The sequence below is a fragment of the Drosophila bipectinata genome, chromosome 3L, assembly GCF_030179905.1.
Source record: "Drosophila bipectinata strain 14024-0381.07 chromosome 3L, DbipHiC1v2, whole genome shotgun sequence".
Classification (NCBI taxonomy): Eukaryota; Metazoa; Arthropoda; class Insecta; order Diptera; family Drosophilidae; genus Drosophila; species Drosophila bipectinata.
The window spans coordinates 26,452,896-26,468,393 of NC_091738.1; the positions used below are offsets into that span (position 1 = coordinate 26,452,896).

The 15,498-nt window shown below is 37.7% G+C and overlaps 1 protein-coding gene across 9 annotated transcripts in view; it reads left to right on the plus strand.

Annotated features, from left to right (window-relative positions):
* Positions 1-6,497, plus strand: part of Pzl (Piezo-like) — a 472,153-nt gene extending 465,656 nt beyond the window's left edge. For 3 of the 9 annotated variants that reach the window (XR_011442830.1, XR_011442831.1, XR_011442833.1), the window contains 2 exons: positions 5,724-5,925; positions 5,979-6,485. Coding sequence is in view for 1 of the 9 variants with exons in the window: in XM_070280111.1 (XP_070136212.1) it covers positions 5,724-5,744 (21 nt within the window). In the remaining 8 variants the exon portion in view is untranslated. Of the gene's footprint in view, positions 1-5,723; positions 5,926-5,978 lie in introns of all 9 variants that reach the window. The other 6 variants (XR_011442828.1, XR_011442832.1, XR_011442826.1 and 3 more) reach the window with 4 other exon arrangements.
* Positions 6,498-15,498: the final 9,001 nt, after the last annotated feature.

Below are 15,498 nucleotides of genomic sequence, written 5' to 3' on the forward strand. Positions count from 1 at the left end.
ACCCCTTCGTGGATTCGCAAGGCCTTATGAGAGCCTGCGGCCGGGTCACGTCCTCTGAACTTCTCCAATATGACGAACGGCACCCTATTATCCTTCCGTATGACTGTCATCTGTCTCGACTCCTGGTTCATTTTACACATCGCATCACGATGCACGGTGGCAGTCAGCTGATGATCCGTCTGATCCGGGCCAAGTTCTGGATTCCAAGGGTGAGGAATTTGGTCAAGTCCGTCGTCTATTCTTGTAAGGTATGTGTCATCCACAAGAAGAAGTTGCAGACGCAACTCATGGAAGAGCTACCCAAGAACGGAGGTCCTACTCGCGCCCATTCACGCACACCGGTGTGGATTATGTCGGTCCCTTCGAGATAAAAAACTATACGAGGAGGGCCTGTCTCATCACAAAGAGTTATGTGTTGGTGTTTGTGTGCTTCTCCACCAAGGCCATCCATTTAGAGCCCACGTCGGACCTTACGACCGAGAAATTTCTGGCGGCTTTCGCACGGTTCGTGTCCCGGAGAGGATGCCCCCGTCAAGTGCAGTCCGACAATGGGAAGACGTTTGTGGGAGCAGCTGCTCTACTCTCCCGCGATTTTCTCCAGAGCCTAAAGGGGGCTGTGACCGGTGCCTATAGTCACCAGCAGCTTCTCTGGCACTTCATTCCTCCGGGAGCTCCCCACATGGGGGGCCTTTGGGAAGCAGGGGTCAAGAGCTTCAAGACCTTGTTCAACAAGTCCGCCGCCACGCGAAAATACACCTTTGAGGAGCTGGCTACTCTCCTGGCGAAGATCGAGGCCTGCCTGAATTCGCGGCCACTCGCGTCAATGTCCGAAGACCCTGCTGACCTGCTAGCTCTTACACCCGGGCACTTTCTTGTGGGAGGCCCACTTCTCGCCACGGTCGAGCCCGAGATAAAGGGGGACACCAATTCCATCATCAATCGTTGGCAACACCTCAAGGCGCTTCAGCAGCAATTTCAGCTCCGATGGAAGGAGGAGTACCTCAAGGAGCTCCATAAGAGAAACAAGTAGCGAGCCCCTACGAGGGACCTCCGCGTTGGGGATATGGTCGTCATCAAGGAAGACAATCTTCCGTCCAATGAGTGGCGTTTAGGCAGGGTTGACGCGGTGTATCCCGGCTCTGATGGCCATGTCCGCGTGATCGACATCCGCACCGCGCGAGGGCTCGTTGTTAAGGTCGTGCTTCTTCCGTTGGACGCGTCCGCCTACCCACAGTAATCAACATTTCTTCCGCTCCAATGTTTCTGTCCATTGTGCAGTCCCGTAGCTCTGCCCGTAGTTCCGAACCTTCATTTACACCGATTCTGATCATGTTATTTGTTCCTTCATCATATTTCCGTCAGCCATAGCCAACACCATGTCGCCACGTCCACGCAACACCCACGCATCGCTGGAGAGCAGATGTACTCGAGGTATTAAATCCTACCGTTGCCGAGTCTGCAATGGAATCCACGCCTTAATCCGTCCATTCTCCTCGGTAATTCCAATGCTAACATCTGCGGGTCGCTTCTCGGTCAGGAGACCATTTTTGGATGGGTGCTGACCGGCCCATTATCTCCAACCAACCCCCGCAGCGTGTCTGTTTTTTCCACACGAGTTTCCCGCAGCCTTAGTGACTCAGTGGATTCCAAGGTCATATTCAGCACTATGTCGCCACGCCCACGCAACGCCCAGTCACTGGAGAGCAGATGTACTCGAGGTGTGCAATCCTACCGATGCCGAGTCTGCAATGGGATCCATCCGTTGAAGAAGTGTCGGCGCTTCCTACGCCTTAGCGCCGAGAAGCGGCTCCGAGCGGTTCTTGTGAACCGGTATTGCTCGAGCTGCCTGGCCCACGAGCACTCCGACGGATCTTGTCGGCGGGGTGACGGTTGTAAGACGTGTGGTCAGGATCACCACACGCTGCTGCATCTCGTGGAGAAGCCGTGGGCTCGGCGCAAGGCACGCCAAGAGGAGCACCGGTCACGGAGCGCGGGAGTCAGGACACAGAGTGTTTCGTCTGGCGCCCGGCCGTCATCCACCAACTCCCGGCGCGGTTCGGGTGCTCCCCGGCCTGGGTCCGCCACTTTCCGGCAATCCCAACCCGATCCACGGCCACCGACGTCCCGGCACTCGTCGATACATCCTCGGCCTTCTTCCGCCACTCCTCGGTTGCCGACCACCGCTCATCCGCCCGCGTCATCCGCACCTAGGCAAAGTTCCGCCTCTCGCCGAGTGCCCCCGCTGGACGCGGTCGCTGCGCCCACCCTCTCGTCTCGGATGAGCGATTCCATCTGCCAGTGACAATCTCCGTCGTCCTGGGCGCAGATATGTACCCACGGATTATCCAACCGGGCTTCCTGAAGATCCAGGACGGACTGCCAGTGGCCCAGAGCACCGTGTTTGGATGGGTCGTGTCCGGGGCCTGCCACCAGCCATAACACCGAGGGAGCTATTGCATGCAAGGGGTGCGGAATGTTTAGGTGAGGGCCCGTGGTGCCGGGCCCGTGCTAAAGAGCGCACCCGCGCTGAAGAGCGCATCCACACTCGCCCCTCTGTGCCCTCTCTTCTCGCTCGTTGGTTGTCGTCGATCTCTTTTTGTACTAGTTTTTAAGTTGGCAATTCGATGTACGCAGCCAATAAAGCTGAACGCGTTTTTTGTACTTGAACTGAAGACGCCCCCGACTTGTTATTTTCAACCCCCATTCTGGAGTCTTTTTGCGGAACCAACGCCCCCCTACACACTACGCTTTATATATATTTTTTCAAAATCGGACCACCGCGGCTAATTTTTTTTCATTATTATCTAGTCAATTATTTTTATCAACAGAAACCAAATCTCAACGCATAACTTGAACTGCTCCATAACCTTTTGGCTCCACTGTACCAAATTAATATTTGTTGAACAAATTGTTTCATTACCCACAGTTTCCGCGGTACGCCTAAAAGAAGCTATTGATCCAAATTTTTATACCTTTGCAAAGGGTATTATAATTTTGTCCAAAAGTGTGCAACGCAGTGAAGGAGACATCTCCGACCCTATAAAGTATATATGTTCCTGATAAGGATCACCTCCTGAGTTGATATGAGCATGTCCGTCTGTCTGTCTATTTCTACGCGAATTAGTCTCTCAGTTTTAAAACTATCATCTTGAAACTTTGCACACACCCTTCTTTCCTTTGCACGCAGTGTGTAAGTCGGAACGGCCCGGTTCGGCCGACTATATCCTGTAGCTGCCATATAACTGATTGATCGGAAATGATATAACTTTGGTGTTTTTAGAGTTAGAGAGTTCAAATTTGACACGAGAGCTATTTTTGGCAAAACATTACGACATGCCAAATTTCGGCCGACTATATCCTATAGCTGTCATATAATTGAACGATCGGAAATGGTATTTGGTAGAAATATCAACTTTCGTATTTTTTAAGATAGAAGCTTGGGACTTTTTTTTAGATTTTTTATTTTAATTAATTGGTTTTATTATGATGTAATCAACAGGATCGACCAACTATATCCGATGTTTTATTATGTAGACCGTAGACCGGCTTTGACCATCATCGGGTTTAGTACATATAATTTTTTAAAATGTGCCAAAAATTTGGCATAAGGAAATACTAAATTAAAATTAGAATAGGACAAATTGGAATACTATTATTAGTTTTATTGAATTAATTAGAAAAATGACATTTAATTTTTGTAATTGTCATGGCTACCTAAGTCCGTTTACAACTTTGGAATGAAATATTAATATAGCTTAGTAACCTTTATTACCCTTTTATTAGGCTTAGGTAGCCATAAAATACAAAACAAAAGCTTAACAAGAAAGGAAAGCTAACTTCGGGCGGAGCCGAAGTTTATATACCCTTGCAGTTAAAACCGGATATATATCGCAACCATCGGATATAGTTGGCCGATCCTTATCTGAATAGGAATATATAATCCAATTTATTACAATACAAATTCTAAAAAAAGTCCCAAACTTCTATCTTCGAAAATACCAAAGTTGGTATTTCTACCAAAAAACATTTCCGATCGTTCAGTTATATGGCAGCTATGAGATATAGTCGGCCGATCCTAATGAAATTTGGTAGGTTGGATTAACTGACCAAAAATAGAATCTGTATTAAATTCCAGCTTTCTATCTTCAAAAACACGAAAGTTGGGTTATTTCCGATCGTTCAGTTATATGGCAGCTATAAGATATAGGCGGCCGATCCTTATGAAATTTGGCATGACGTAATGTTTTGCCAAAAATAGCTCTCATGTCAAATTTGAACTCTCTAACTCTAAAAACACAAAAGTTATATCATTTCCGATCAATCAGTTATATGGCAGCTATAGGATATAGTCGGCCGATCCGGGCCGTTCCGACTTATATACTGCGTGCAAAGGAAAGAAGGGTGTGTGCAAAGTTTCAAGACGATAGCTTTAAAACTGAGAGACTAGTTCGCGTAGAAACAGACAGACGGACAGACGGACAGACGGACATGCTCATATCAACTCAGGAGGTGATCCTGATCAAGAATATATATACTTTATAGGGTCGGAGATGTCTCCTTCACTGCGTTGCACACTTTTGGACAAAATTATAATACCCTCTGCAAGGGTATAAAAAGTGAGAAAAAAACTATAATTTTATTTCTCTAATTTTATATCTGAAGATACTGATGCACTCTTCACTCCTTTCGACCAATGGGGACAGTGAGAGGGACACTAAAAACGACTGCGAAAGTTGAAAGTGGTGTACTCAAAAACTTTCGTTCATGCGGCCAGTGCAGTGAGAAAATAGATATGAACAACGTTCTCTCCAAAAACGTGCTAGCTTAATTCACGTAGGTGCCAGTGGCTAAGCAGAGCCAACTGCCTTCTGCTTTTCTTAAGGTTCAATCGGTTTTGCACAGTTACGAAAAAAAAAACAAAATAAAAAAAAATAAACAGCGTTTTGTCGCCGAGGGATTTCAGGTGTCTTGTAGCGACTGTTTCTTCAACCAAGACGAACAGAAAGCGTCATACGGGTTGGATACTGTTGCTGCTCGTAACAGATAAATTTCCGAGTGATTAATCGCAGTTGGAACTTTCGTTTTTGCAGATATAGGACGACTTTGATGACTTCGATGATCAAAAGGATGAGAATCTACTCCCCATGATGTGGGTCTCAATTAGGACCCTAGAGCTGACCTTAGGAACTATAAATCGAGCTGTGTCAAAGCTTTTTCTTACTGCTGCTAAAGGACGCTGTTGAAGGCCCAGCACAGCCACGAAAACAACAACCTAAAATTGTAATAAGTATACGTATCCCATGCGCGTTTGGGAATTTATGTAAAGCTTTTGCGGCCAAGCTCATTATTATGCACGCGACCCCCGTCTCGACCCTTCCTGAGAGTCTACCTTGTCATGCATAAGAATGGAATGCCAATGTCTCCGTGTTTTTCTACGTTTATTTGAGCGGCTGCGGATTTTAGGGTTGAATTTAACCCTCGCATAAATATTGGAAATTAATCAAGCTCTTGTAATTTTTTCAGTGATTAGATGCTAATAAGTAGTTTTGAGTATATTTCAGATTTGTATGTAAGTTAAAAAATTGAGGTGTAAAATTTTGAAAAAAAAAATTTTTATTTCGTGCTCCTCTAAACATCATAATTCAAAACTTGTATGCTTTATTATAAAAGGATTTTTATTTTAATGTTAATATTATAACTTTGGTTTACCTTTTACCGCTTAGGTAAATTTTCCCGTCCCATAATCATGAACAAAAAACAATCTGAAGGCAAAACCTGGTGGGAAATGTTTGACTATTGTGAAGATACATTTTATAATGACATTTTATCTGCATTACCAAAAAGCGGCCGTGATGATGGGGTGGTACTTTATGTATTTAATGATAAATCTTTTCCGTCGGCCATGAGTTTCCTTGAAAAAACAGGGTAAGATTTAATCCAATTTAGTTTAAAAAATTTTATATTTCATATTAAAACAGGATTATTGGGCTATATACGACATTCGTATATGTTGTTTCTAGAGTAATCCGATCACTGATTGCAAACAACCATAGGCGAATAATGTTTGAAGACTTGCCATATGTCGACAGGGTTTTAAAATTATGCAATGATATATATTTAGTTCGTGAAACCCAGGAGTACCGACTGGAGGAAGACTTATATGGGAAGCTAATATTTCTATATCGATCGCCTGAAACTCTTATAAAATGGACACGGTTCAAAGAAGACATTTCGGACGAAGCAACTGAAGCTAACGTAAGACGCACTTACGGCGCCACATTTAATGAGAGCTCCAACCAAGAGCCACCTGCAGAAAGATTAAATTAATCGTTCTTTATAAATGTATAAATTCTTCATATACTTACTGTTTACTTTTTCTCCATTACTTTAATATATATTATTATACACGCGACTCGTAGAGTCCATGGCTATATTTTATTCATGTTAATGTATGTAACATATAGATGCATCATCTGGCAACGCACACCAGAGCTTTTATAATTAGTTGCCCAGGGAGCTTTACCCGTTAAAAAATCGGGAAAAATAATAAATGTTTATAACCAACTTGTATGCAAAATTAAAGTTTGAGAGTTCGGATTTCTTATGAATGCTATTTTTGGCAAAACAGTACGGCGTACCAATTTTACAGGGATCGGCCGTCTATATCCTATAGCTGCCATAAAACAGAACAATCGGAAATGACCCAAATTTGTGAAGATGATGAACTTTGTCAGTTGATCCGAACTACCATATTCCATAACGATCGGCCAAATATATCTTATAGCGGCCATATAACTGAACGATCGGAAATGTTATTTTGTATTTGGTAAAAATACCAACTTGGGTATTTATGGTATGAAGATAGAAGCTTGGGACTTTTTTATATTATTATAATAAATTGCTTTTATTATGATACAAGCAACCCCGGAAAACGTCGTTTTGCCCTAAAAGTTTTTTTTTTTGCTCTAGAAATTTTTTTTTTTATTTTATTTTGGTTACCAAATATTTTTCAGTATTGCCAGTACATACAAGTTATCCAACCCCTAAATACAGGCCACATATGGCTTTTATAAACAATATTTTCAATCTCTGCATTTGCCTTTGGCTTGATCTTTGGCTCAATTATCCAACCCATAAATCCAGGCCACTTATGGCTTTCCACTTATGAATTGTATAAACAATATTTTCAAACTCTGCATTCGCCTTCGGCTTTGTCTTTGGCTCTGAGGTCCGATCTCGGTTCCCCATAAACAAATCAAAATCAAAAGTAAACATCAGCTTCCCTCCGAAGCCCAATCAATTACGCCTTTTGCGTTTCAAGTACCCACCAAATTGCATCGATCAGCTTAATCGAATTTCACAATAATATGCGACAGTTTCATCTTAAGCCTCTAATCTAAACACAACTGATGGCCGAGGTTCTTTGGATAAGATTTAGAATTAAGAAGTCAGTCCTATTTTGACCAAGACCGCGAACGGTTGACAAAAATATTTAAGAAAAATCAAAAGTGTCTTGTAATTTTTGCGTTTAATAAATAAAGGTTTAACACCAAGTTGTGAAGTTAAAAAATAAAATTCATTTTTTTAATTCACCGAACTACAAACAATTTAACTGGCGCCCAACTCAAGGGGCCGCGTCACATAAAGCTCCAAAAAATAGTTTAATGAAAAATAAGTTAAACATAAACGGAACTCGCGCGGTCAACAACTCAACATTTTTAGTGGAGTAATTAAAACATCCACCAAACGACACTACCAAGTGACAGTGATCGTTAACAATAAAGTAGATGGAAATTAATTAATGAAATAATAATAAAGAGTGAATTAAAACAAAGGTGGACCGAAATTTTAAATCAAACAATTACAAGAACACAAAAACTAAAAAAAATCAACGCACAAAAAAAACAAACAAGAACAACAAAAACAAATAAAACGACAACTCCAACAAGAAAAACTAGGAAAGGAAGGCAGGACATTCTCAAATAAAAACGACAACTCGCTCCAACAAAAAAACCCAAGGAAGGAAGACAGGACATTCTCTATCAACCACCAACCACACAGAAGGAAGACCCCAACGGGACAATATCGTGAGGAATTAATTTAAAATAATAAAAAAATTAAAGACTAAAATTTAAGATCTGTAAATTTGAGAAAAATAATATAAGATTTATATGTTGCAAAAAGTAAGATTCGCGATTTAACAAAAAAATATAAAGAATAATTCTGGAAGATTTGATAAATAGCTTTTGTGAATTAAATTTAACAATGCCAACCGGAGGTTCAGCACCAAATTTTTCTGCAGGCAGTGTAGCCACAGCCGGCGGTTTAACAGTGGAATTGATAAACAGATTAATAAACGCTCAATTGAATGAAGTTAGCAGGAAAGTAAAATGTTTAGAAGGAAGGCTAGAAACAGATACAAAAACTGTGGAAGATTATAAAACACAAACAATTGACCCACCTATAAAATGCGATACAATACTTGAAGTGGTAAAATCCTTACCTAATTTCACAGGAGAACCAACACAATATGTAGGTTGGAGGAGGGAAGCTGCAGAAACTGTAATGAGTCTCTATAAAATTGAAAGTGAACAATATTTTATCGCCCTAACAATTTTACGAAATAAAATTATGGGAGCTGCCCATGATGCTCTTACCAATCATGGCACAGTTTTAAACTTTGAAGCAATCTTATCTTTTTGGCAAAATAATAATCAAAATAATAATCATAAGCAACAAGCTATCGAGCCAATGGATGTTGATCCACCGATTCAACTCCAGAATAAATCTAATAACAATCGGCAGCCGAGCCAAAATTGGCAGTCAAATAGTAACCAGGGAAGATATAATAATTGGCAGGCAAACGATAATCAAGGTAGATATAATAATAATTATCATCAAAATAAAAATCGTTCAAATTTTTATAACACAAATCAAAATAGAGAGCAAAACTCAAGCTCAAAAAAGGGAATCAGATGGAACAGAAAGTCAGCCAGCTAATAAAGTAACCAGATTAAATAATATCAATGAAGACCATTTTTTAGACCAGACCCCTACAGAGGAATGCCTTATTTAAATAGGATAGATCGAAAAACCAAGAAGCAGCTAAAAGTTTTAATAGATACAGGAGCCACTGCTTGTTACATAAAAAGGGGAATTTTTGAAAATAAAAACGAGCTACCAATATACAAAAAGGTAACAACAGTTCATGGCTACTCAATTATTAGGTATTACCTTATTATAAATATATTTGAAACAAAACAATTATTTTATGAAATCGAAGGTTTAGAATCTGATATTCTAATTGGATTCAATCTATTAAGAAAAATTGGAGCTATAATAAATATAGATAAGGGAATCTTGGAATATAATGGGAAACAGGAGAAGTTAAAATATTATGATAATGAGGAGAAAAACGAAATACGTTTAATTGAAGAAAATAATATTCTTCCGTTAAAAGAATTTATTATAAAAAAGTATTTTGATGATAATGGTAGAGAAAAGACAGATTCATTATTTGTTGAAAATAGTGAGAAAAGCTTGGGAGTTAAAAATCCCAAGAACGCCGACGTAGAAATATCCGTCAACAAAAATACAAATATCTTGGGAACAAAAAATCCCGAGAACGCCGACGTAGAAATATCCGTCAACAAAAATACAAATGTCTTGGGAACAAAAAATCCTGAGAACGCCGACGTAGAAATATCCGTCAATAAAAATAAAAATATCTTGGGAATTAAAAATCCTGAGAACGCCGACGTAGAAATATCCGTCAATAAAAATAAAAATATCTTGGGAATTAAAAATCCTGAGAGTGCCGACGAAGTAAATACCGTCAAAAATCAAATAAATAATATAGGTACCGACCAATTAGGCGGACTGAGGGAAAAGATAGTTCACTATATTGAAAAGGAGCATTCAAAGATAAATATGCAAATTCCTTTTAGAACAGACATAAAGGGGGAAATAAATCTAATCCATGATAGGCCAATATACGGGAAGCAATATCCGTATGCTCTATCTGTCAACGATTTCGTGAATAGCGAAATCAAAAGAATGTTATCAGAAAAAATAATAAGGCCTAGCAGAAGCCCTTACAATTCACCACTTCTGGTAGTCCCAAAGAAAGGAGAGAATCAAGACGGAAGCCGTAAATTAAGACTCGTCATTGATTACAAAAAATTGAATGAAAGTACTATACCTGACAGGTACCCAATGCAAGACCCATCAGTAATTCTATCAAATTTGGGAAAAGCAAGATATTTTTCAACAATAGATTTAGAGTCAGGATTTCATCAGATACTAATGAAAGAATCTGATGTCGAAAAAACAGCCTTTTCAATAAATAATGGAAAATACGAATTTTTAAGAATGCCATTCGGATTAACAAATGCGCCAAGAATCTTTCAGAGAGCAATGGACGATATTCTAAGAGAACAAATAGGGAAAACGTGTCATGTCTATATGGACGACATTATAATATTCTCAAACTCAATTGAACAACACTATACAGATCTAAACAAAATTATAAATATATTATTGAGGGCAAACATGAAAATCTCTTTAGAAAAATCTAAGTTTTTCAAACGCGAAACCCGTTTTCTTGGATACATGGTATCCTATAACGTCATCAAGACAGACCCAGAGAAAATTGAAACCATTAGAAAATATCCGCTTCCAGAAAATATTCGGGAACTAAGAAGTTTCCTAGGTTTTACGGGCTATTATAGAAAATTTGTTTCAAACTACGCCTACATAGCCAAACCTCTAACAAAATATCTTGGAGGTCATAATGGCAAAATCTCAAAAAGAATGTCAACAAAAATATTAATTCAGCTGGATGAACCAGCAATTAAAGCTTTTAACGAGCTGAAAGAAAATCTCATTGCTCAAGTAGAACTAGTTCAACCGGACTATAATAAAAAATTTACCTTGACCACCGACGCTTCAGACGTCGCAATTGGTGCAGTTTTATCTCAAGAAGGAAAACCAATTACTTTTATTTCAAAAACCTTGTCTAAAACAGAAAAAGCTTATGCGACTAATAAGAAGGAACTTTTAGCAATAGTATGGGCTCTTAAAAATCTAAGAAATTACTTATACGGAGTAATTGGAATTGAAATTCAAACCGACCATCAAACTTTATCTTACACAATTTCGGATAAAAATCCCAATGTAGATATGAAAGGATGGTATTCTTTCATACAAAGCTTTACACCGAAAATAACATTTAAGCCCGGTACAACAAATGTAGTTGCAGACGCATTATCTCGAATTCAGATAAATAATATTACTGACAGCGATATAGAACAAACAGACCAGTCAGACTCAGATCAGAACACACAGCATTCAGCTGAAAGTAGTTTTGAAAATGTAATACAAGAGACCCGTAAACCGTTTAATCAATTTAAACAACAACTGTTATTAACAACGGGGAGGTATACAATACATGAGTCACTGAAAATCTTTGACAGGACACGACATTTAATTGAATATGACACACCAGAAAATTTAATTACTATATTAAGAGAGTATCTTCCACCTAACATTACGGTAGGAATTCATTGTACCTTAGAAGACTTATTTCAAATTCAATTACCATTAAAAAATAATTTCACAAACACATTCCTTTTTAAAAGAATCTTTCTACAAGACGTGGAAAACGAGGAAGATAAAGCTATAATAATAGAAGAAACGCACAGCCGTGCTCATAGGGGGCTAGAAGAGAATTACAAACAGATCAGTAAATTATATTATTGGCCAAACTGTTTTAAAAAATTAAAAAAATATATTAAAAATTGTGTGATTTGTAACGAAAATAAATATAACAGGCACCCAATAAAAATTCCAATTGGGGAAACCCCAATTCCAAGTAAAGAAGGAGAAAATTTACACATTGACATATATTACGCGCAAGGTCTTACTTTCATAACGTGTAGGCTTACTCAAAATTTCTAGTAGTAAAAGAAATCCAAAATAAATTAAATATCGAAAACAAAGTAATGGAACTTCAACATTTTCCACAAGCCAAAGTAATAATGACCAATAATGAACTTAGCTTTACCTCGGCCCAATTTAAATCTTTCGCACAAAAGTGCAATTTAACTATACATTACGCAGACCCGAGGCACAGCACGTCAAACGAACAAGTTGAAAGGGCACATTCTACATTCTAAAGTAATGGAACTTCAACATTTTCCACAAGCCAAAGTAATAATGACCAATAATGAACCGAGCTTTACCTCGGCCCAATTTAAATCTTTCGCACAAAGGTGCAATTTAACTTTACATTACGCAGACCCGAGGCACAGCACGTCAAACGGACAAGTTGAAAGGGCACATTCTACATTAACAGAATTAGCTCGATGCATTAAGGAAGAATTTAATTTAACTGACTTTTCCGAAATAGTAATACGAGCCGCTCAAGAATATAATCAGAGCATTCATTCTACAACGAACCAAAAACCTTTTGACATACTATATAATAAAATAGAGCACGATAACATTCCTGAACTTTTGAAAAATACTCAAGAGAAAATGTTGGAAACACATAATGAAAACAGAAAAGAAAAAGAATATCATGTAGGACAGGTAGTCTATGAAAAGAAACACGGGGAAAGAAATAAACTTAAAACCAGATATAAAAAACAAATAGTTAAGGAAAATTTACCCAACAAAATAATAATCAACAACAGAAATAGAATTATTCACAAAGATAATATAAAATTCTAAGTATTTATATATTATCCTTTTTTTCTTTCCTTTCCCAGAAAATGTTTTATCAGGTGCTCATACTACACCTTATTTTATTAACAAAATCAGAAATAATTGACTATACAAGTCACGAATATCTTCTATTTAAGGACAATAAAGACGTATTGACGTACGATTCATACGCAGATTTATTCCACCTAACTAACTTAAGCTTTTATAAAGAAATAATAAATTTGGAATCAGGTAATATTAAAAGGGATAGTAATAAAAGGTCACAATGGGAAATTAAATATGACATAAAAGTATTAGAACTAATTTTATCCAAATTAATATCAACTAGATCAAAAAGAGGGATAAATGAGTTAGGCACCGTGTGGAAATGGTTAGCTGGAACTCCGGAGCACGATGATTTTATTACAGTTCAGAATAAAATTAATGAATTAATTGAAAACAATAATAAGCAGTCTATTATCAATTCCCGATTATTCACAGAAATAGAATCTCTTTCCGATGATTTTAAAAAAGTATTTATTGATCAAGATCTACCACTTCGAAAACATCGCTTGCGATTATTAACATTTGATCTGCAAAATTTAATTGACACAATCACTCTAGCAAAAATAGACGTTTTTAATACCAAAATTTTAAACAATGATGACATTTTGGAAATATTAAAACATGAACAAAAACCAGTAATTATAGCTGATTTAATGGACATCTCTTCTTTTAAAATTGCATTGCATAAATAACTTTTAATAATTTATATAAAATACCCAATAATAAAAAACAGATGTGAAATATATCACGCTAGAGCGATATCCCAAATCGATGGAAAACTAGTATTAAGCGATCAAGTCGCAAAATGCGAAAATATTTTTTACGAAATGTCTAATTTTGAGAACGAACTTTTTAATAATTATTGCACTCTAAGTAACCAAAAAACTTGTTTTACCCGATTATTAAATGGTGAGAAATCAACCTGTAAAAAAATAAGAGAAAAAAATAAAAAAATAGACATCATACAAGATGGTGCCATTCTTATAAATGGGAACAATATTGTTAACAACTCCCATTTAAACGGCTCGTTTTTAATAACATTTAATGGTACAACTAAAATTAATAATATCTCATATACCAATTTGGAAAATAAAATTCTTGAATACGTAACTACGAACCACTTCAAAAATTATGAAATATCCGATTACATATTATCAAATAACTCTGATCTTTCTTTAGATAATATAAACATTTTAAACCCATTCGTTAAAATTAAGAATACTAAAATATCACTTACCTTTGTATTATTAATTTTAATTATTATATATTTGATTCTTGCACTTATTATAAAATACAAAAATGCTATATTATTTGTAACCAAAAAACATCGGCCTGAACCAGAAAAATCTATTAACCAAGAAATTTTTTTAACAGAATTAAGAGATCATTTAAACGAATTTCATATTGAATCGGGACGATCCATTTTAGAAGGGGGAGAGTTATCCAACCCCTAAATACAGGCCACATATGGCTTTTATAAACAATATTTTCAATCTCTGCATTTGCCTTTGGCTTGATCTTTGGCTCAATTATCCAACCCATAAATCCAGGCCACTTATGGCTTTCCACTTATGAATTGTATAAACAATATTTTCAAACTCTGCATTCGCCTTCGGCTTTGTCTTTGGCTCTGAGGTCCGATCTCGGTTCCCCATAAACAAATCAAAATCAAAAGTAAACATCAGCTTCCCTCCGAAGCCCAATCAATTACGCCTTTTGCGTTTCAAGTACCCACCAAATTGCATCGATCAGCTTAATCGAATTTCACAATAAGATGCGACAGTTTCATCTTAAGCCTCTAATCTAAACACAACTGATGGCCGAGGTTCTTTGGATAAGATTCAGAATTAAGAAGTCAGTCCTATTTTGACCGAGACCGCGAACGGTTGACAAAAATATTTAAGAAAAATCAAAAGTGTCTTGTAATTTTTGCGTTTAATAAATAAAGGTTTAACACCAAGTTGTGAAATTAAAAAATAAAATTCATTTTTTTAATTCACCGAACTACAAACAATTTAAATTACATACATTTTTTTACGTAGAGAAATTTTCTCATCGTTAATATCTAACAGTTGTTTAGAAAGTTTCAGCGGATGGATCCCGAACCATGAACGAACCATGATCCCTGAACGCGCATATTCTTCGTCAGTTTTTTTTTTCAACATTGAGCCACAGTCGCGAGGATTTTAAGCAAGCATTAATTTAATCAGAGTACGTTGAACGTGGAATAACGGGAATAGTTTGTCTGAAATCCCCTGAAAGGAGAAACAAAGTGCCGCCAAATAGTTTATGATTGTTTTTTATATCCCTTTTCAATATCCCTCAAAAAATAATTATTTTACATTGTTTCAGTTGTCTTCGTTGATTACGTTCATCTCGTGCCTCTTTCGATTGTGATTCACGTAACTGCGCCATGCTCGCACGCGCATTTTTATTATCATCTTCCACTGATCTTCGTGCTCTTTTATCTGGCGCGTCTCTAGAATTGAGCGTCCGAAGACTCAAATTGGCCCAATAGCGTTTTCTTGGCATTGGTGACTGTTGATCAGTGGTCGGCAGGGCCCTATTTCAGAGGCATATGAATCACACATAAATGAACGCTCACACCCTACTTACTGTTATTCATTACTATAAGCGCAGCCATTTCGGAGGAGTGTAATTTGATGAACTATTTAATCCCGCTCTTAACATTTAGGGCGTTGAAAAAAAAGGTGTCCGATTCTCAGC